Here is a 21741-nt window from a genome sequence, read left to right on the forward strand (position 1 = left end):
ATCCTCTCCCTACCAGTCGTCTGTGCCCCCATTACTTCCTACTTTGTTTTATGGACACCTGTGATGAAGCTGTATCTTCCCGCTCACATCCTGGACTCACCAGTACTAGCTCCTGTACCTGACACACAGTAGGTGCTCACTAAATGCTTATTGCTTAGAACTGAGGTGAACTCCACTCTTGGAAGCCTCAGGTTCTTAGAGAACAGCTCTGGCCCTGCCTGTGGAAGAACGTTTCCAGCCCCGAGGGTCCCCAGATCTCCTGCTGGTGCCTCAGAGCAGCGATACCCGTGGGGGTGGCCAGGGCCCAGCCCAGCACCTGAGAGCCACCCCGCCCTCGAGCCGTTCTGCCAGACCGCACGCTCCGCCTTCTGCAAACGGCCCTGAGGGCAGAGGCTTGGGTAAGTTCCCCTTCCGCTTCCTCCTGCCTCCTGTCCCGCTGCTGCTCCCCGCTCAGGACGCCTCTCCAGCTCTCCACACCCCGCGCTCCTGCAGAAACGCTGGGGCTCTGAGCTGTCACCACTACCAGCCCTCAGGCCTTGGACACCATGCAGGCCATCAAGTGTGTGGTGGTGGGCGATGGGTAGGTATCTGGCTGGACTTGCTCACAGCTCCCTCTGGGGGTAGCCCTGGGGCCCTCCCACCCTGGAGTCCCCGGGGAAGCCCCCTGCCTGCAGACAGAGGGGTCCCTAGGAGGCAGCCAGAGGAACCGCTCCCTTTTTCTCCCAGGGCCCAGAGGGAACCCCAGGGGTGGGCTGCACACAGCTTCACTCTCTGCCCCACTCACCCCGGAAACTGCCTGGGTGGAGAGTAAAAGACCGCGCTTAGGGGTACCTGGGGCCTCTCGCCTGCACCCTGAGAGCTGGGGCTGGTCTCCTATGGGCCTTCGGTCTCTAAATCTGTGGCTGCCGGTGGGGGGTGGGGCCCCAGGCTGACCTGGGCTCTAGTCCCTGACTTGCTCTGCTGTGTGGCCTTGTGCAAGTCACAGTGCCTCTCTGAACCAAAGCTTGGCCATCTGGGAAGAGGCCCACGCCCTCAGGGTTGATGTCGGGTCGCTTGAGCTATTTTGAGGGGTTGTCCTGCACGTATGTGTGCTCGGTAAAGTTCGCCTTCTAAGTCTCAGCCTGCCTGGCTGGGGAGGTGGTGTAGGGGATGTGGGTGAGGAGCAGAGGGGGAGGGGCGTGAGAGGCAGCGTTAGGAGCGTGAGAGGCAGGGTTAGAGCTAGAGGAGTGCGGGGTGGGCGTGACTGTGGGGGTCGGCCCAGGCTTGAACTGAAGGCCCTCCTCAGCGGTCGGCTCTCTGTGACCTCAGCTTGTCATGTGCCCCTACAGGCCTCAGTTTCCTCATCTGTAAAATGACAGGTTTGATATCCCATCTCTTGGGCCGGCCAGCAACACTGCCTCAGGGTCCAACACACAGGTACCTCCGGAAGTTTTCTGTAGGTCCAGCCCCAACGTATTCCAGCATGTTCTAGAAGGCAGGCCTCTTGTCCAGGCCTCCCATCCTACAGAGGGGCAGCCTGAGGCCGTAAGAGACTTGACTTTCCTGTTCAGGGTGGGGTAGTGGTGGGGGGCTGGTTTATCAGGCAGCCCTTAGCTGATTGTGATACATGGCTCCTGCCCATTATCTGTCCAGCCCTGCTCATTTCTGCTTTGTATCTGATATGAGGAGGGGAGGGCGGAAGCCGAGGGCAACGTTCCAGTCACTCAGAGGTACCTTGCTGGCAGGCGGGGGGTGGGAGGCGATGGGGAGAGAAGAGGGCGGGCGGCCCCCTTCAGAGCCGGAAGTGACGAAACCAAGTGGAGCAGGGGAAGGCCCAGGGCTACCTGTGGCCCGCACCCCCTCCAAGCCCAGCAGATTCGGGGTGCAGACAGCACCAATCATGGCGCTCACCACTAACTTAGTGCTTACTGTGTGCAGGCCCTGGGCTTCCTCACGCTCCTCTGTTTTATCCTCCCAACAACCCTCATATTAGGCCCGTCTTACAGGTGGGAAAACTGTAGCTCAAAGAAGTTAAGTCATTTGCTTAAGACCTCATGGGATTTGAGCCCTGGTGTCTCTGATCCCTGAACTCCATGCTCTTAACTGCCACACCCTCTGGTGAGGTGGGAGGGGAAGGAGAGGGTTCAGGCAGTCCCCCACATTTGGCGACTGCTGTGCTGTGCCAGGACTGTGCTTCAGACTTTTACCGGCTTCATCTAATTTACCTCTCTGTCCTTCCTGTGATGATGGACTCATCTCATCCCTGTTTTCTGGACGGGGAAGCTGAGGCATGGGGAGGTTATGTGGCTTGCCTGAGAGCGCACCCCTGCTGGGTGGGTGATGAAGGATCTGGATCCAAGGGCAGTAATGGCAGAGCCCTGGTCAGGCTTCGGGAACCTCCTGGGGACCCCCTGCTCTTAATCCTCTGTTTCACATCAGAGTCACTTGGGAAACTGTTACAAATTGCTAGATCCATGCCACACTCATGATTCAGAATCTCGGGTAGGACCCCAAAGTCTGTCCTTTAACAAACATCTCAGGTGTGATAACACTGATACAGAAATTCTCAGATGGGGACACTGAGGCCGTGGAGGTGGGGCTTGGGTCTCTCCTGAGGGCTGGGCTAGGGGACCGCGCGGATCCTCAGAAAACCTCCCCGGGTCTCGGGCAGGGCCCCTGACTGCTGTCCTCTTGAACTTCCTGTCTTTCAGAGCCGTGGGCAAGACCTGCCTGCTCATCAGCTACACCACCAACGCCTTCCCTGGAGAGTACATCCCCACCGTGTGAGTTCTGCATGTGGGTGGGACGCTCGGAGGCTGGGGAGACACGCATGGACCACCAGGCCCACCCCCCTTTTAGGCACTTCCTGTGTGCTGGGCCTGTGTGGGCACCTGGGGGTCAGGCTCCAGCCAGTCTTGGGCCAGCAGAGCTGCCTGCTGATCCAGAGGAGGAGGTAGCCACCTGTGCCAGGATGAGTGCCCCGGGCTCCCAGAGCGGACAGAGGTGCAGGAGGCAAGCCAGGGAGCAGGGCCTTCAAGCAGGGAGACATGGAGAGCTGGCCTGAGCAGAGGTGGGTGGAAGGGGACTGGGACAGAGGAGGGGAGTGGGTGCAGGAGGAGGGCCTTAACACTGGGAGACCAGAGATGTCAGGGCACACGCTTGTGCAGGGGGAGAGGACAGTGCCACCCGAGACCAGTCAGGACCCACCCTTGTGTAGGATGTGGAGCAGGGCTGTCACCTGATTTGCAGGTATGGAGGAGTATGTGGGGTGAACGGAAGCACCAGCCCCTCTCTCCTTGATGCTCGGCGGCCCCACTCCCTCATGACAGCCCCCAAGCTCTGCAGCACAGCACCCAAGGCTCTGCGTGGCCTTCTCCAACCTTCCCTTCTGGCTTCACCACCCAGTTCTTCACTTCTTGTTCTGTTTCTGGCTGCCTGGTCACCAAACACACTCTTGACATTTCTACTTCAGGATCTTTGCTCCAGCTGTTCCTTCTGCCTCAAGTGCTTTTCCTTCCTATGCCCATGCGTCTAAGACCTCCAGGCCAGCTCCAGCATCCCTCCTCCAGAAAGCCTTTCTGACATAGCCTGAAGAGGTCTCCACTCCCTAGACAGACTTTATCTGATCTTTTCCATGACCAAGAGTCTACAGAGGGCAGGGGGCCATTTCCAGTTCTTTAAGGGTCTTAGGGTTTTACATGCAGTATAATCTACACATTGTCTTAGAAACGATGTATATATCTTGAGTTGACCTGAATTGAACTTTATGGAGAGGCCCTAGGAGGATGGATCACAGCTACCATTTCTCAAGGGCCTACTGGGTGCTGGTCCCTGGAAATGTCACACATGTGTGACCTCATTTGATGCTCGTGGGAGGAGTTGGGATTATTTTAGTCCCACAGTGTCTGTGGGGGGAGCTGAGGCTCACAGAAGCTAAGGGACCTGCCCCCCAGGGTCACCAGGTGGCCTAGGATCTCTCTATTTCTCCCTGGCACAGGGGGCCAGGCTCCAGTTGCCTCAGGGACCCCAGCCCAGGCAGGAGGATGGCAGCTAGGAGAGGGCAGAGAAACCTGGGTAGGAAACCTGGGAAAGCAATTTCTGGCCTGGTTCTGTTCCCAACTCCCCATAAGGGCACCAGTGCCCCTCTTCGCATCAGCCTGTATCTGCCCACTCACCATCCAATACCAAATGTTCATCAGCGCCTCCTGGTGCTGAGGGATGGTGGGCTCTAGACCTGGCAGGGAGGCAGGTGTAACATTAGGCCAGCCAGCTCCTGCAGAAGGTTGTTGTCACCAGGACTGTCACTGGAACCACCTGCTCTCCTGCCTCTGCCTATCACAGATGGGCTGAAGGGCCCACTTGCTCAAAGACCTTAGACCAAATGCTTCCCCTTTCTGAGCCTCAGTTTCTCTTTCTTTAAGAAATGGAGCGGGGCTGGGAGGTGCTAAGTTCCTTGCCCATGCACCTTCCCTGTGCAGGGAGATCGGAGGTGAGTTCTCTGATGCAAGGTGGGGGGACCAGCAGAGGCCAAGGAAGGGCCAGGTGCTCTCAGCAACCCCTGGTGGCCCCGAGCAGATTCGGTGGTCCTGGACAACTTTACAGGACAGACAGGATGGACCAGACAGGGTTTACCTTCCCTGTCTGAGGAGCTGGGTCAGAGATCAGGGCCTGCTCCCAGGTGGGCCATCCAGGCAGGCTCACAGAGTCCCACACAGGAGGCTCCTGCACTTCATTTAATGCTCGGAGGCCCCATCCCCAAATTCTTAATGTTTGAACAAGGGGCCCTACATTTTCATTTTGTGTGTGGCCCTGCCTGGTATGCTGCCAGACCTGCACCCCACCCTTTTTGTCTTCCATACGGAGTCACTTGGCTCTGGACAAGACCCTAAGAGGGGCTCCTGCTTCAAAGCCTGCACTCCTGTGACAGAGAGGGGAAAATAAGCCACCCTGAGCCCTTGACACTGGAGGGTGGGGACAGTTGGAGAGAGTAGAGTTTGAGGAAACAGGCAGCCTGAGATCTCCAGCAGAGAGATAAAGGTCAGGAGGGCTCTGGGGCTCAGGGTGGCAGGGTTTGCTGGGGCCAGAGGCCTGTGCCACAAGAACCAGATCAGATAAGAGAGAGAACGAGTTCAACTGACTGCCTAGGGTTGGGGGATAAGAGCTCGAAGTCAAAGCCATGTCTCACAGATTGGGAGACTGAAGCCTGCTCTGTGGATGGTCAGGTGCTGGGCATTGGAGATACAAAGACGAGGTAGAAAGACCCTGCTATGGGATGTTCGTGACCTAGGGGATCTCCCCCTTACCCTCTCCTTATGACCATTCTCAAAGGGAAGCCCAGGTGAGCTTTCAAATGCAAAAATTAGATAGAGGAATACCTTGCTGAAATTGCCTTCTCAAAACCCATTTCCTACCCACTCCATTTTGGTCCTTGGGGACCAGACGTGCCAGCCTCCTCCAGGCCTCTGCACGTACCACTTCCCACCACTCAGTTCCCTGCTGAAGTAGCCCATCTCTGACCCCGGTCTAAACAATCCCTCCCTCCACCCAGGCCTCCTCCATCCCTCCACACCCTGCTGGATGGTCTCTGTTGCCCATCCTGATCTGACTTCTCCTGCTGGGATGGCAGCTCTGTGAGGACAGGGCCCTGGTCCGTCTAGTTCACTAGACCGGCTGCTAGAACAGAGTCGAGCACCTCGCTGGCACTCTGTAGTGACTGGACCACCCTGTCTGGCAGAGAGGGTGTGCTCCAGTCTGCCCTGAGAAGGTGCTGGAACTCAGCCACCAGCAGGGAGCTCGGCTCTGCAGGGCTTCTCTCTGGGAAGAACACAAGGAGTTAATTTGGGTCAGATGGGCCAGTATTTGGTTTTCACTTTCCTTTGTAAACTGGAAGTCCAGCCTGGATTCCCACAGACAGGATGGTACCCAGCCTCCCTAGTGGAGATTCCTGGGGTCCTGCCAAGTTTTCCCACCTGGCCTCGCAACTCCCCCTTGCCCCATACTCCTGCCACCAGGTGTGTTAATCCCTCCCTGTGTCCAGCTGGCTCAAGCCTCCTCACTGCTCCTACACAGCCTCTGTCCCCTCCCATCCCATCTGGGATACCCATGCCTCCGCGTCTCCTCCAACCACCCGCCTCTTTCACTGGCGGCTCTGTCTCCCAGCTTCCCCTCTGACCCTACTCCAAGATGTTCCCACCCAGTGACCAAGAGAACCTTTTCCAAATGCAAAGCTGAGCATGTCACCCCACCTGGTGAAGGCCTTCGATGGCTCCCTATTGTCCCGAGGACCGGGCGGCGAATCCTCACAGGGGTCCATGCCTCGCCTGACATATCAATGCTCCCTGGTCCCCAAATCAGCAGCCACACATGCCTCGTGTTCTTTGTGTTCTGTGAGTCCACCTTCCTTCCCCTGGAGGCTTGGGTGGTGGTCAAGTGATGCGCAGGGCCGAGGGTCATTTCATTTGTCCCATGCCCTTCCTCCTCTCCATGGTGGAGGGCTACAGAGCCGAGTGTGTAGTCTAGGGGTGCAGAAAGGGGCCACACAGACTCTGGGTAAAAGCATACCAGCTGTGTGACCGTGGGCAGGTTACTCTAGGGCTCTGAATCCCAGACACAATGTAGAATCCACTTCCTGGGTCCACTGAATGATCTAAGTATAAAGGACCTGGAGCAGCATTTGGGACCCCCGCGTGCTCAGCAAACATGGATTCCCTGCACTCTGCACAGGTCCGGGTCAGCCCCACGTGCTGTGCTGTGCTTAGTCTCTCAGTCGTGTCCAACTCTTTGCGACTCCATGGACTATAGTCCGCCAAGCTCCTCTGTCCATGGAATTCGCCAGGCAAAAATGCTGGAGTGGGTTGCCATGCCCTCCTCCAGGGGATCTTTCTGACCCAGGGATCGAACCCATGTCTCCTGCACTGCAAGCAGATTCTTTACCGTCTGAGCCACCAGGGAAGCCAAAGAATCCTGGAGTGGGTAGCCTTTCCCTTCTCCAAGGGATCTTCCCAACCCAGGGATGGAACCCACATCTCCCACATCGCAGATGGATTCTTCACCATCTGAGCCACTAGGGAGCTCCTGCACCTGAGCTCAAACTTCACTGAGCCTCCAGCCATAAACTCACAGTGATGCTTATACCACAGGCTTTTCTGAACTGGGTAACAGGATCTAGTCCTGGCTCTGTCACCAACTGCCTGTGAGATCTTGGGCAAGTCCCTTCCTATCTGTGAGCCTCAGTTTCCTCATCTGGAAGATAAGAGTGAGGGTTGGCCACGGTCATGGTATACGTTCCGTTGGTCCTGGCTGCCTGTGGGTCTCTGGAGTGGGGGACTCAGGGGTTGTGGATCATTGTCTCTGCAGGAATCCCTCAGGCTCTGGGGAAGGGGCCAGTGAGGGGGCTGTTTCAAGATGCGGTTGCTCAGCTTCTCAGCATCTCCGCATGGGATGGCTTGAAGGTCCTCTCTGCCTGGATCCTCTTAGTGGCCGTAAGAGATGGGGCTTTTCTTTTTTCACAGTGAAGAAAGTGAGGCTCAGAGAAGCTGGGTTACTCACCCGGGGTCACACAGCCAGGATAAGGCTTCACAAGGAACTTTCTGCTCTCTTCCCACTCTGGTGGGGGGGTGTCCCCAGGCAAATCCACCCTCCTAATGAGCATTAGTCTACTCTCTCTTGCTCACAAATGAGTGCTCAGAAGGAGACCAGATAAAATCCCAGCTCCTGTGCTCCTGAGCTGGCTGGCTTTGGAAAAGTTATTTGACTTCTTGGGGCCTTGATTTCCTCAACTGTCTAAAGGGAATAATTTGAGGTTTTTTTGTCTTGGGTCACATGGGACTTCAAAACCTAAGGTATCAAGGTCCCTAGCCCTCTGCCTGGCCCCAGAGCAAGTGCTTAGTCCTGTGACAGGTCCTACAAGTCAGCTCTTTCCTCATCACCATGGCCCCTGAGATCCTACAGCTGGTTCGGAGAAGATAGATATCCTTGGCTCAAGGAATCTTGGGGGACTTTTTGGTATCAGAATTTCAGACTAGACATTAGAGGAGATAATGTCCCTATATCCTAAGCTCACCCCAAAGGAGTGTTTCTGGCTGAAGCCAAAGAAAACACAGGGACTTCTTTTCCCATCATGCCCTGCGGTGTCTCCCTGAATAGTGCCTTTGGCCTGAAATCCCACAGCAGTAGGGGTGGTACCCAGAGCAGACACAGGGCAACTGTTGCTGAAGTTGTCATTTAGCCACTCAGTAGTGTCTGACTCTTTTGAGACCCCATGGACTGTAGCCCGCCAGGCTCCTCTGTCTGTGGAATTTCCCAGGCAAGAATACTGAAATGCGTTGCCATTTCCTTCTCCAGGAGATCTTCCCAAACCAGTGACTGAACCTCGGTCTCCTGCATTGGCAGGAGGATTCTTTACCACTGAGCCGATACGTGCCAAACGCGATGCAGGCCTCAGTGCAATGAGGAGAAAGCCAAGCCGATGCCTTTAAGTGCTGAGTTCACCACAGATTACTGAGTGGCGGTGGGGTGGGGGCCCCGACCTGGCTGGGGCTCAGGGAAGGCTTCCTGGAGGAGGTGACCTTGCGATGGGGCTGGAAAGAGGATGAGTAAGAGTCAGCCTGGCACCTGGAAAGAAGAGCAGGAAGCCAGGGGAAGGGCATTTGCAGGAACTTTCCAGGCAGGAGGGAGCAGGGCCATCTGAGGAACTGAAGGCTGGACAAGCACGGGGTATTAAACACATCAAGTGGTCCACTGTTTTGGTGGAGGGTGCCTGCCACAAGACAAATGTCTTTGAGTCACTCTGAGGTACTAGGGCTTCTGCAGCCTGTCTCGGAGCAGTGTTCTGGGAGGACTTCATGGAGGAGGTGGTGTCCCAAGTGCTTTGGTTCAGTTTAACTCTGTTCTACCTACACTCACCAGGGGCCAGTCCTGAGACTTCAGAGATAAAGAGACATGGGCCCTGCCCCCATGGACAGCTACATGGCAGGAGAGATGCAGTAATGCCAGCTCATAGTCTAAGCAAAGCAGTTGCCTGAGGGAGGGGATGACAAACTCTTTCCAGGTGGGGGCCAAGGAAAGAGGTAGCCGGGATGTTTCCCCACAGAGGAGGAAGTGCCTGGGCAGGGCTTCGAAGCATGAATGGGAGACGGGGTGATGAGAGCACAGAAGAGCATTCCCAAGAGAGGCACGGGCAGACAGGGGCCCAGGCTGGAGAGCGCGGCTGACCGCGCAACCTGGGAGGGAGGAAACACCTTCGACACGGAGAGGGTGGGAGGGCATTACAGGCAGGGGGCCACAGTGTGAACAGACTCAAGGAGGCAGGAAGCCTGAATCTTGCCAGAAACAGAAATGGCTTGGCTGATGTGTGAAGGGAGGAGTAGGGGGACAAGCTGGAGGAGCCTGAGGTCTCAGTGGGCCAGGGCAGGGGACAGGAAGCAGGACCTGTGTGGGTGACCTCAATGCAGAGAGAGAAGGTGGTGGTCTCTCGCCCACAGGGAAGCTGCGGAAGCAGCTGTTGCACGGGGTAGTGAACACTGGGCGTGGAATCAGAACTGGCTTAACACCTGGTTGGGTCACTTGCTCACTGGCTGTGTGGCCTAGGGTCAGTCACTCTATTTCACTGATCCCAGTTTCCTTTTGCATAGCGTTAGGGACCAGCTGCTGCCTCTCAGGAATGTGTGTAGCGAGAAATACTATTGAACTGAACCTTTAAATGGCAACCCACTCCAGTAGTCTTGCCTGGAAAATCCCATGGATGGAGGAGCCTGGTGGGCTGCAGTCCATGGGGTCGCTAAGAGTCAGACATGACTGAGCAACTTCACTTTCACTTTTCACTTTCATCCATTAGAGAAGGAAATGGCAACCCACTCCAGTGGTCTTGCCTGGAGAATCCCAGGGATGGGGGAGCCTGGTGGGCTGCCGTCTCTGGGGTTGCATGGAGTCGGACACGACTGAAGCGACTTAGCAGCAGCAGCAGCAGAACCTTTAAAAAAATCTGGACGCTCGTGTGATTGTCCCAGAGGCCTGTCTGGTGTCAGCAGGGAGAGTTTAGCATGTGCACATCCTTCAGCACGTGCCTTTCCAGTGTGTGCCAATGGCATTTCCTGAAGTCTCCGGTGACTGGCAGCTTTTGGGGTAGGCTGGAAGGCCAGTAAATTAATACCCCAGGATAGCCCTCTGCCAGTGGGAGATGGAGAAGGTGGTAAATACCCCAGCTCGCTGCCTCCTCAGGGGGATGCCCTGAGCTCAGAGGCCCCGGCAAGATGGAGTCCCAGTTCCACCCGCCCCCCAGTAACACCTCAATAGCTTCTGCCCCCTCCCTTGGGTCCTGGAATCACTTCCCAAGTAAATTTCATCTCAGGGTTTGCTTCTGGGTGGACCCAAACTAAGATGGGAATGAGCATTCATTCAACAAATAATGAGTACCCACAGGACTTCCCTGGGGGTCCAACGATAAAGACTTTGCTTTCCAATGCAGGGGGTGCGGGTTCAATCACTGGTTGGGGAACTAAAATCCCATAAACCTCTAGGCCAAAAAACCACAGTATAAGACAGAAGTAATACTATTACCAAATTCAATAAAGACTTAAAAAATGGTCCACATAAAAAAATAACTTAAAAAAAATTGGTTGACTAGCTGCAGTGTTCAGCCTCAGAGGTGGGTAAAGTTTATTTTGATTGTGCCTTCAAGAGAATGTTATACAGTCTTGAAAAATCATCTCTTCAAAGGATGCGTGCTGTGTGCTGAGTCACTCAGTCGTGTCCAACTCTGTGACCCCATGGACTGTAGCCCGCCAGGCTCTTCTGTCCATGGGATTCTCCAGGCAAGAATATCAGAGTGGGTTGCCATGCCCTCCTCTAGGGGATCTTCCCAATCCAGGGAAGGAACCCAGGTCTCCTGCATTGCAGGCAGATTCTTTACCAGCTGAGCCATGAGGAAAGCCTAAGAATACTGGAGTGGGCAGTCTATCCCTTCTCCAGGGGATCTTCCCGACCCAGGAAGGATAGACAGGGCAGAAAAAGAGTAGAGACAATGTTTTCTTCTTTATGTTCTCCCGCGTTTAACATTTTTTTTTAATATAATGGATTGGCATTAAAAAATTAAAAATTAACCCCAACTGCAGAGTGCAGTGTGACTTGGGTCCCATTGTAGCCCCTCTCTGGGTCTTGGCCTCTGTCATGGAACCAGGGATGGCAAGTCCACAGACTCTGGGGCTGGAGATGGACCCTCTGTCTTGTTCCCACAGGTTTGACAACTATTCAGCCAATGTGATGGTGGACAGCAAGCCCGTGAACCTGGGGCTGTGGGACACGGCCGGGCAGGAGGACTATGACCGCCTCCGGCCACTCTCCTACCCACAGACGGTACACCGCCCCACCCCTCCTCGTGGTCCTGACCTTCACGTCCCTGCTTCCTCAGCCTGGAGTGTCAGCTCGGCCTGGTGAACCCCGACCCTCCCCTTGAGGCCCAGCTCAAGGAGTCCCTGCCCTCCATCCGGCTCTGTCTGTCATCACTGTGCCTTCTCGTCTTCCCGTGGGCTCTGGCTCCACCTGGTGCCCAGTGGGTGGGGCAGGCAGACCCTGGACAGGGATCCAAAGGAAGCTCGGGATGATCAGCCCCCGGGGGGCGTGGCGGGGGGAGGGGAGATGGGGGCACAGCGGCAGGCGGCTCTGTGGCTTCTCGGCTCTCCCTCCAGGGTGGCAGAGAAAGGGCTGGGACCGGCAAACCGACAGAGGGGTAGTGAGAGCACGGACTCTGGAATTCCAGATGGCACACCCTTTAATCCTTGTAAACCTCACTTTCCCTGTCTGTAGAATGGGGTAGCAGCGGCATCGCTACAGCGTGATGTGAGGATTACCCTCTTAGAACAGACCCTGGCCTTTAGGAAGTGTCGGATAAACAAGCATCAGCCTGCTATAGAGAAGGGAAACGCTGCTCTGCCAGATCCTAAGAGCCTAGCATCGCCTGGGCTGCTCCAGCCCTCAGTGGTTGCCCAGGTGTGGAGGGCCCAGGTTGGACACCTGCAGGCCTCCTCTCACCAGTAACCCTTGCTTTATTCCCCAGGATGTCTTCCTCATCTGCTTCTCCCTTGTCAGCCCAGCCTCCTATGAGAATGTCCGGGCCAAGGTGAGTGGGACGGAGCGGGACCTTAGGGGTTAGGGCAGGCGACCCTGAAGAGGGGAGCATGGCAGGGAGGGACTGGAGACTTTGGCCTGCCTCTGGGCAGCAGAGGATGTGGGCAGAGAGGGTTCTCAGTGTCAACCACGGCTGGTGGGCGGGGATGGGGGGGAACTCGGGTCTCAGAGACATTTGGGATAGTTAACTTTACTATCTGACCTTGTCCTCTCCTTTCCACACACCCTCATGCCCCCTTCTTCTCTTCTCCCAACTTGGTGCCCCTCGTCTCCTCCCACTCCTTACATGACCCCCTGCCCCCGCCCACCGGTCCAGTGGTTCCCCGAGGTGCGACATCACTGTCCGAGCACACCGATCATCCTGGTAGGCACCAAGTTGGACCTGAGGGACGACAAGGACACCATCGAGAAGCTGAAGGAGAAGAAGCTGGCACCCATCACCTACCCGCAGGGCCTGGCACTGGCCAAGGAGATTGGTAGGGGGCTCAGCTCAGAGAGGGGAACTCCGACACAGCCTCGTGGTGATTGCGAACATAGCCTCCAGGGCCAGACTGTGCATTCCAGCCCTGGCTGTGCTGGGTACTAGCTGTGTGGCCCAGGACGAGTCACTTAGCCTCTCTGCCTGTGTTTCCTTATCAGTGAAATATGGCAATAGAAGTGGTTCTGAGTGGTTAGGAGAATTCAGTGAATTCACACCCGCGAGGCCCCTAGAGAAGCACCGTGCATGGGAAGCACTCTGTGTTGCTCACTGTTGGTACTGGTGCAATCCATAAGCAGATACTGACATGACAGACAGAGCAGGGTTGGAGTGGGGTGTGCTGTGGTTTCTCAGAGGAGGAGCAGTCAACTCAAGCTTGGGTTTTCCGGGAAGGCTTCCTGGAGGGGTTGTTTCAGCTTGGATTTGAAGGCTGATGCCTTCCCTTCTGCCTCCTTCTCACCCCCCATTCCCCACCCTCCTGGCTTCTCAGACCAACTCCTCTTTGCTTCCTGGTCACTGGGCCAGAGAAGTGAAGGGACTTAACAGGGTGACACAGCTGGTAGGTGGCAGAAGCAGGATTTGAACACAGAACCACAAGGCACTGGCATGGGGGCCTCCTCGTGGTGGCCCAGGGCTGTCTGCACCAGCTATGACTGGTGTGTCTTGTCTTTTCCATGGTGTCCAGGTCTGCTGTCTTTCAGGCCCTGACCTGCCTGCCACCTGGAGACAGGGCATTTGCCCAAGAGCCTGGGACCACCAGCAGGGTTTGGCCACTATGAGTTGCAATCCAGCTGCCCAGGGCTCTCTGTGTCACCACAGGGTCCCTCAGACCCAGGGTTTGGCCCCTGAACTGGTGGGGCCTCCTCCAGCCCCTCCCTCCCTCAACCCTAACCCTCTTCCTTCCGCCGGAACTGGGAGGGCCCTGGGGACTCACATCTCTCCACAGGAAGAGAAACCGCAGCCTCCACCTCCCCTTTCTCATGACTTGCCCAGTGACATGGCCGTCTTTCCCAGGGGGCCTCTGTTGCCGCTTAAACACTGGGTCCTACGTCCCATCCTGGGGGCTCTGACTCCCAGGCTCTCTGGTCTTTCCTCACGGATACTGGGGATAGACCCTGCCTTCTCTTCTTTCTGATCAGTCTGCCTCCCGGACTCCTTCCACCCAAGACAGTGCCTCTGAGCCTGAGACTCTTTCCATTTTAAAGCAGAGGCTTTGGGATACAATGGGGCCTGGAAGCCTGGATTCTGGTACTAGCTCTGGCACTGTCTGTATGACCTCGGGCCAGGGGATCCCCTTCTCTGGACCTCAGTTTTTCCATCTGTACAAGCCAGCCTGCACACTCCCTAAAGGTCCTTTCTCTGCCAGAAGGAGATGACTTGGGGGTCCTGCCTTGGCCTCTAGCCAGTTTTTCTTGGAGCTGATCCCAGATGAAAGTGGGGCAGGGGCAGTGACTAATGACTTTGAACTTGCCTCAGACCGGCCCAGGCCAAGGGGGAGGCCTGGGGGGCCTTCAGGGCTGATGAGACAGTGGTGGCCTCTGTCCACCAGCCCAGTGGGCTGACTTGTGGTGCAGCTGCCAATTCCGGCTGACATGGATTGAGCAGTTTCTGGGTGCTGGGCCTGTGCATTCTCCTGCTTCATCATCATAGCAACTATGAAGGAGGAACTCTCATCACCCCACTTTACAGAGGATGAAACTGAGGCTCAGGTAGAAGTCAAGAGCTCAAGGTCACCTAACTGGGATGTGGCAGAGCTAAGACTGGAACCCGGGCTGCGTGGCTCCCTCAGTCATGATCAAGGTGGCCTGCTGCCCCACAGGTGGGAGCCTGGGGTGCAGAGCAAGGCCAGGCCCCCAGTCAGGACTCTTTCTCTGGATACTCCTAGCCAAGAAGTAGGAGGGTGGCAGGTGCCAGGGAGGACACAGTTAGTGGGTGTGAAAGGAAGAAGTGGACATTGGCCACAGTCCCTCACAGTTCCTTGCAAGGGGACAATGGCCAAATGCCCAGGGAGACTCTTCTGGGCACAGGGGGTTATGTGAGACTCCCAGACCTAAGTCATGGTGTTTCGTCCCTGCCAGCCTTGCCCTGAGACCACTGCCCATGCACCCTGCTGGGACAGTGCTCCCATGTGCAAGGGCGATGGGAGAGTCCAGAGTGTGACTTTAGACAAATGACATCCTCTCTGAGCTTCAGTTTCCTTGTTCCTGCCCCATCCTTTTTTCTCCTCATCCCGGGTTGCCCCTCCTGAGATCCTGGCTCCCCTCTCCAAGCTGTGTGTCTCTGGGCCTGGGGCATCCCCTCTCTGGGCCCGTTTCCTCACCCAGGAAGTGGGGATTCACAGAATTTCTTCACAGGGTTGTCGGAAGCACCCAGCTCAGCGCCTAGCAGGGAGCAGGTGCCGATCAGTGTCAGTCTGCTTCCTGCCTCACAGAGGAGGGGACTCTAGGGAGGAGGCAAATTTCTCTGCTCCCCCCACCCTCCAACCTCCTCTGGTTCCTAAAATCGGCCCCCAGGCTTCTCTCAGGGAGAACTTCTCAACTGCTCACTTCAGGGAGACAGCTTGGGTTGCTGTGGACACAAAAACTCACACAGGTTCCTTCCAGAAGGTCATGGAACACTGCCTCGGGAGTGGGGCTCAGCCTGCCTTCCTCACTGTGCCCTGGGCTCCAGCCCTGAGTGGTCACATGGGAGAAGGACAGTCCCCTCATAGGTGAACAAGGCTCCCCATTTCTCATTCCTCTAGCTGAGAATTCTCAGCAGCCTTTGGGGGATGGGAAATGTCTAGTGTGTGACTTTGGACTGGTGACTTTTCTGAGCCTCAGCTTTCTCATCTGTAAAATGAAGTGATCTGAAGGACCAGTTCGATGATATTTGGAAGGTCCTGGTGAGCAGGTCATGGGTTCTTCAGGCCTTCTATGGGAAGGTGGAGGCAGGTATGTGGCAATCCTCTGAAAGAAAGTGAAGTGCTGAGAGATTTGGTCACTGTAGCTTGAGCTCCTTTCTTCCCAGGAAGGTATCAAAATTCCTGCCACCTTCTGCAAATTATGGGCTTATGTGTTTGAGAAAGACACAAACCTGCTGTCGTGGGTCTTAACCTTTCCCCCTGAATAAAGCTCCTCCTTTCAGATATGAGGAAACTGAGGCACAGAGAGGTGAATGTGTGAGGGACACAGCCCAGAGGGCCCCCACAGCCTGGTGTGGTTGTATGACTTGGGAGGGGGTTTTGCCCAGCCCTGACCTAGGCCTCTGTTCTCTTGCTGCCCTGACCCAGACTCAGTGAAATACCTGGAGTGCTCAGCCCTCACCCAGCGAGGCCTGAAAACCGTCTTTGATGAGGCGATCCGGGCCGTTCTGTGCCCGCAGCCCACACGGCCACAGAAGCGCCCCTGCAGCATCCTCTAGGGGTAAGAGTCCTGCCCACATGGCTTCATGACACTCCCTCCCCCGCTTCCCCCACTCCCCACACACAGAAGGCCGTGGCTGGGAGGGAGGCATTCAGCCACTGCTTGATAGCCCTAGGTTTCACCAGGAGTGGTATTTAGGCCAGGACAGAAGAGGGACCATTAAAGGGGCCTCAGTTTGCTCATTTGACTGAACTGGGCCTGCTCTGTGAGCCCAGTTCCCAGAAGAAGGGTTCAAAGTATCAGAAAAAATGCCAGGTAACAGGAGCCAAGCGTGGTGTCACTGAGTTCCCAATGTGCAGTCCCTGCAGGAGGGCGGAGAGGCCCAGGGTGAAGAGATACTTCAGCTCCTGTCCCTCAGGAGAGCCCAGTTGAGCTGGGGAGACCTGACACTCACATATGGGGTAGAGGCAGGGCAGACTCAGCTCTGAGGCTATTAGGGCAGAAGAGGGATGGGTGGGGGTGGGAGGCACCCACAAGGATAGAGAGGACCTGGCCAACCTTGAGCACAAGCTGGGAGCTGGAGTGAGCTGGGAGCCAGGAGAGCTGGGAGCAGGCTGTGGATTCTGCTTGGCCCCAAATTCTCACCCCCTGTTTGTCTTCCTTCCAGGATGCACCCAGCCTTCCCAGCCAGATGGTTTTGACTCTCCAAGGCCCCCAACCCAATGCCCAGTGGCCCCCCTGGCTGGCCACACTCTTCCCTTCCTGTGGCGTTTCTTAGCAAGATGGCTACAGAGCTTGGTTGACCGTCTTCTCTGTGCTGAAGGTCCCCCTGGGGGCCCAAAGAGTGTAAATTTGTAGGTGCTTCACCCCCATCCCATCATGCTCCAGCCTTCTCAGGGGCCAGAAGGGGGTCCCAGCACCCAGTAAGCCACCCCTGCATTGCTGTGGTCAGATGCCACACATGGCGTCATCTACCTGTTTACTCCTCCCCTCACCCTCAATGCTTGAATCCCCTCTGGGAACTTCAGGCCAGATGGTTGCTGGCCACCACTTATATACCTTCAGAGATGGATCTCTCATTCCCTTCTAGGGCAGCAGTATACTCAAGTATTGATGGTCTTGCTTATTGAGAGTTCTTCTACCGAGCTAAATTAAGTGTCTCAGAGGGTTTGTTCCTCTCTGGTCTTAGTCCTCCTTTGGGGACAACATATTATATTCAGATTTTCTAAATCTCTGTGAGTACCTGCCCAATCAATTGAAAACCAGGGTCCTGCTGACTCCTGCCATCTCTCAAGTCTTTCTGCTCCACTCAAAGGACCCCGAGCTGCATTTATCTGTGAGAGTCTTAAAACGTTCAGATCCTGCCAGTCAGGACTTTTGCCATTGCAAATAGAAACCCAATAGAAACCCTGCTTAAGCAGAAAATAAATTTATTGATTCAAGATTGGAAATATCATGACTTCAGGTGCAGCTTGATCAAGGGGGCTCAAATGAAGTCTTCAGGGCTCACTTTTCTATACCTTCTGCTGTCTGGTTCATTCTTAGGCACAGTGACTCTCAGGGCTTCACCCTTCCAGTTTCAAGTTCAGCAAAAAAGAGCAAGTGTCTGCCCCAGGCAAAGTTCTGATTAAGGTTTACTCTGATTGGTCCGGCTTAGATCTTGGGCCCCCTTTCAACCAATCACAGTTGTCAGGAGAATCCTGTGCTCTGATTGGCCAAACCTAGACTACTTGACAAGCTAGAGCAGGGAGAGTAGTCCTGTTTCAAAACCCCACCCACTAGGGTGGAGGTGGGGGGATTTGGTTCTCAAAAGGAGGCTGAGAGCCTTGTCAGAATTTGGGAATATGGGTGTCGAGCAGCCAGAAACCCCAGTCTCCAATATTGGCGGTCCCAGGAAAGTGTCCAAACAGTGTAAGGAACCAATGCCGGTCCCAGCAGGCACTAAGCACAGGGAAGTTTCTTTAAGAAGAGATGGGGCTGCTGTCAGGATTAACAAAGCTCATCTCTAAAGCGCCACGGACAGGTATGGAGCCAATCTCCCCTCAGTGTTTGCTGATTCACGAATGCCAGACTTGGGATGATCCTGCTTCTATTTATCTGAGCTTCATCCGTCCATTCAACACAAATTTACCAGGCACTGTTGTGTGGTCCTGCGATTCACCTGAGTTACTGCCCTCAGGGGCTGACAGTATAGAGAAGCTAAAATAAAGGATTTTTAAAAAGAGATATGAGACCCTGTCCTGACAACCCAGAAGTCTCCCAATTCCCAGCCAGTGAAATGCTTTGAATTTCCATTTCTGGCTCCCCCAGGGCTCCTGGCCACTTCCACTGCCCCAAGACCTGAAGTTCTGATGCAAGATCTCAGCTCACTGTCCTTCCCTCTTGAGAGCCCCACCATCTAGAAAGGGATGGGGTGTAGGCAGGGAAGCCCCACGTCCTTTCTCAGTTTCAGCTCAGACAAGGTTGTTATGTTTTTAAAGTTACCTCTCTTCTGAAACAAACCAAAAAACCATTAACACTGTTACCTCACCCCACCCCCAGCACACACCGACACAAACACAGATATGTGTGGGTCAGAACCCACACTCTAAGATGTCCAATGTTTAAAAGCCATGAGAAGGCCTTTTTCAGCAGGCCAGAGTCGAGAACCTCTTTCTCTTCCCTGCTCTTCGGGGGCCTTGGGATAAATAAATCCAGGGCCATCCTGATGGCCTCAGGCCTGGCCACACCCTGCCTTCCTCTCTCCTGTGCTCACACCTCCTCTGCCAGGTACCTCTTCTACCAAGCCTACCCCTTGAATACAGTCCTTGTTTTATACCAGTAATAAAGTCAGGAAATAAATACTCTCACCATTGTATGGTTTCACCTAGCACATATGATCTCAGTTAATTCTCCTGGCAGCCTCCCAATGTAGCACTAACAACTCTGTTTTGCAAAGAAGTAAACAGAGACATAGGAGTTAGGGCTCAATTCACTATGGCAGACACTGTGCTTTTCAACCCACCACCACTACTTGCATCCTCCTTGCTAATAGAATCCTAGTTGTGTCCAGAACAGCAATGTATCTAGCCCCAGACAAAAATAGTTGTTCCCAGCCTGCTTTGTAGCTGGAGTTCCAAGTTCATACAGTTCCGGCCAATAAGACATAAAATGAAAGTAATTGGAGAGGCAGCCTCTGTGAAAGTTTTGGTTTTCCTCCATAAAAAAATGATAGAACCAACCAACAATGCCCTGTGTCCTGGCTCCTTCTCTAATGAATTCTGATGAGATGTCTGGAGCTGCAGCAGCCATCTTATGAACCTGAAACCACAAACAGAAAAATATAACCTAACATTCTAAGAATGGAGAAGCAGAAAGATAAAAAAGCCTTGATTCCTCAAAACTTTGGTCAGCAGTTGAACTACTGCCAATGGGTGCCTTGTTAAGGGAACAGAGCAAAAATGAAACCACTTATTTGTTTATGCTGCTGTTGGTCATGCCTTCTGTTACTATTAGCTTGAGGTCTTAGGACTCCTAGCTCTTTGCTCCTTCCTCTGTATCATTGCATCCAGAACTTGCTGGACATTGGGTGAGTCACTCGTTTCTGCTTTGCAAATTGGCTGAGGACCAGAAGGCCTTCAGAAAGAAAAGAGAAATCTTGAGGAAAGTCAGTGAAGAATTTTGAAACAGGAAGAACTGTTAGTTATGGGCAAAAGCTGACAACATGGTAATGTTCACTCATTTGACAGCAGCCACTCCCAAGCACCCTGCTACTGTCAGGCTTGGGCTGGGTGTCAGTGATTGGCCTCTTGCAATGAAATCATCACCTGATGGGCAGGAGAGCACCTGCCAGATAAGCCTACTTCATTCGGGGCTCTCTGTCTTGGAGTCTGGCTTATCCTTGTGTCTTCTTCTAAAACAGAGGCCAGGGGTCCCCCTGGCTTTTCCCATTCTGTGCTCCCAGCATTCACTGGTTACCAAGACTTGAAAATTCAGCTTCACAATATCTATTAAACTTACCACCTGTCATCTGGCCCATCATCACTTCCTGCTCTAGGCCTTGCAATCATCCCCTGGACAGTAGTTATGCCTTCTCACAAGCTTTCCTGCCTGCACTCTCCCTGCCTTGTCTAACCTCCATCAGGCATCCTGGGAGATCATCTTCATTTACAAATGTAATTATGCCACTCAGAATCCTCAGTGTAAGGTCACCATGATCCTAGCAAGTACCTGGCATCTAGTGGATGCTGGATAAACCTCTGTTGTTTGTATAAGTGAACAAGCAGACAAAAAAAAAAAGTGGACTTTAAAGGAGAGAGACCCAATCCTTCTAGTGGGACAGCTGAGCCCAGCCTTCCAGCATCCTCATCAAGGCATCAGTCATGTGTGGGAGCCATCTTGGATGTCTGCCCAGTTGAGTCCCCACATGACTGCAGCCCCAGCCAACATCGTGTGGAACAGAAGAGCCGGACGACTGAGCCCAGCCATCTCACAGGATCATGAAAGATAATATGATGGTATACTGAAACAATGCCTCTTTTGGGGCCAAAGTCCCTGCTGACTCTTCCTTTGATCTCTTAACTCTCCTTCCTACTCTCTTAACTCCTCCACTGCCCAAGAAATATTCACCACTGGGGCCAGTTGATTCCATCTAGGTAGGCCTCATGGGATGTGGGAGGCATGGCAGAGTAGGCTCTGGGGAGTGACACACAGATCTAGCATAGTTCTAGAAGACTTTGGAAGGCTTTGAGAAAGTGAAATGATGAGCAGTCATCCATGTAGTCTGAAGTTCAGTTCAATTCAGTTCCCATATGCTAACAGTGCACTCTGTGCCAAGTGCTGGGAGCTAGAGGGGCAAAGAGGGGTGGGACCCAGCAGCCTGCTCCCCAGAGGCTCAGAAGACAGACGTGTAACTCAACACCTGCCACGGGGTTTGATCAACATACCACAAAAGTGTGTTCAACAGAAAAAGGAAGAGACCTTGGTTTCAAGGTGCCAGGTAGAGATGCTTCCACCCCCTCACCCCTGGCCAAAAAGCAGCCTAACAACAAGGAGACCATGAAACAGAAACACAAAACTCTCATCTTCAAAGAAACCAGGAGACACCTGTGGCCCCAAACCGCAGCACATAACCATGAAGAGCAGATGGAGGGGTGGTAAATGATTTAACAGAGCCCAGGAAAGACAAATCTAAGTGCCTGCTCTTCCATGGCAGGGTGGGGTAGGAGGGTTGGAGACAGGAGAGATGCAACCAACTGGCCTTACAGAGCTGTGAGGGGGCTCCAAAGTGGCAGGCCCAGGTACCACAGATGGTGAGGCAGGAGGCTGAAAACCGGGGGTTGTTTAGAAGTCTGTGTAAGTAGTTAGACTCCCTGGTCCTCTCCCCTGCACTATGCACCCAGAAACCACCCCTCCCTAACCCAGGCAGGGAAATCCAACCAGAGAGTTCTGGACCCGAGGACACTAGCCACAAAGCAGATGGGGTGAGGCCCAAGACCGATTACTGAGGATGTGGTAGATTTGATTACACTTAGCAGATAATCACTCCCTCCTTCCTCTCCCTCTGAGGGAGGAGTGTACTTCCCTACTCCACTGATGCTGCCTCGGCTGTGTGACTTGCTTTTGGCCAATGGGATGTTAGCATATGCCTCAAAAGGAGAGGCTTGATGTGCTTGCACCATGTTCTCTTGTGCTGATGAAAGAAATCCCAGGAAGCCTGCCATTTCCAAGAGTATATAAGAAACAGGGAGCAGGAGTGTCCAGATGACCTGTAGATCTGCAGCTCAAAGCAGACCAGCCTATCTAAGCCCTGCCTAGATCAACCAATCCCAGCTAACC

General features: G+C 54.3%; 1 protein-coding gene across 2 annotated transcripts; it reads left to right on the forward strand.

Moving 5' to 3' along the window:
- The first annotated feature begins 392 nt into the window (after positions 1-392).
- RAC2 (Rac family small GTPase 2) lies at positions 393-18150 on the forward strand. 2 transcript variants are annotated; one of them, XM_025283504.3, is made up of 7 exons: positions 393-580; positions 2691-2762; positions 11214-11331; positions 12032-12094; positions 12419-12578; positions 14477-14480; positions 15852-15912. In XM_025283504.3, the coding sequence occupies exons 1-7, from the start codon at positions 546-548 to the stop codon at positions 15910-15912; spliced, it is 513 nt and encodes a 170-aa protein (XP_025139289.3). In that variant the 5' UTR covers positions 393-545. The 2 variants fall into 2 exon arrangements, with proteins under 2 accessions (XP_025139289.3, XP_006057065.1); XM_006057003.4 differs by lacking the exon at positions 14477-14480 and adding an exon at positions 16592-18150 and having other exon boundaries at positions 397-580; positions 15852-15984.
- Positions 18151-21741: the final 3591 nt, after the last annotated feature.

This window comes from Bubalus bubalis, chromosome 4, assembly GCF_019923935.1.
Source record: "Bubalus bubalis isolate 160015118507 breed Murrah chromosome 4, NDDB_SH_1, whole genome shotgun sequence".
NCBI lineage: Eukaryota > Metazoa > Chordata > Mammalia > Artiodactyla > Bovidae > Bubalus > Bubalus bubalis.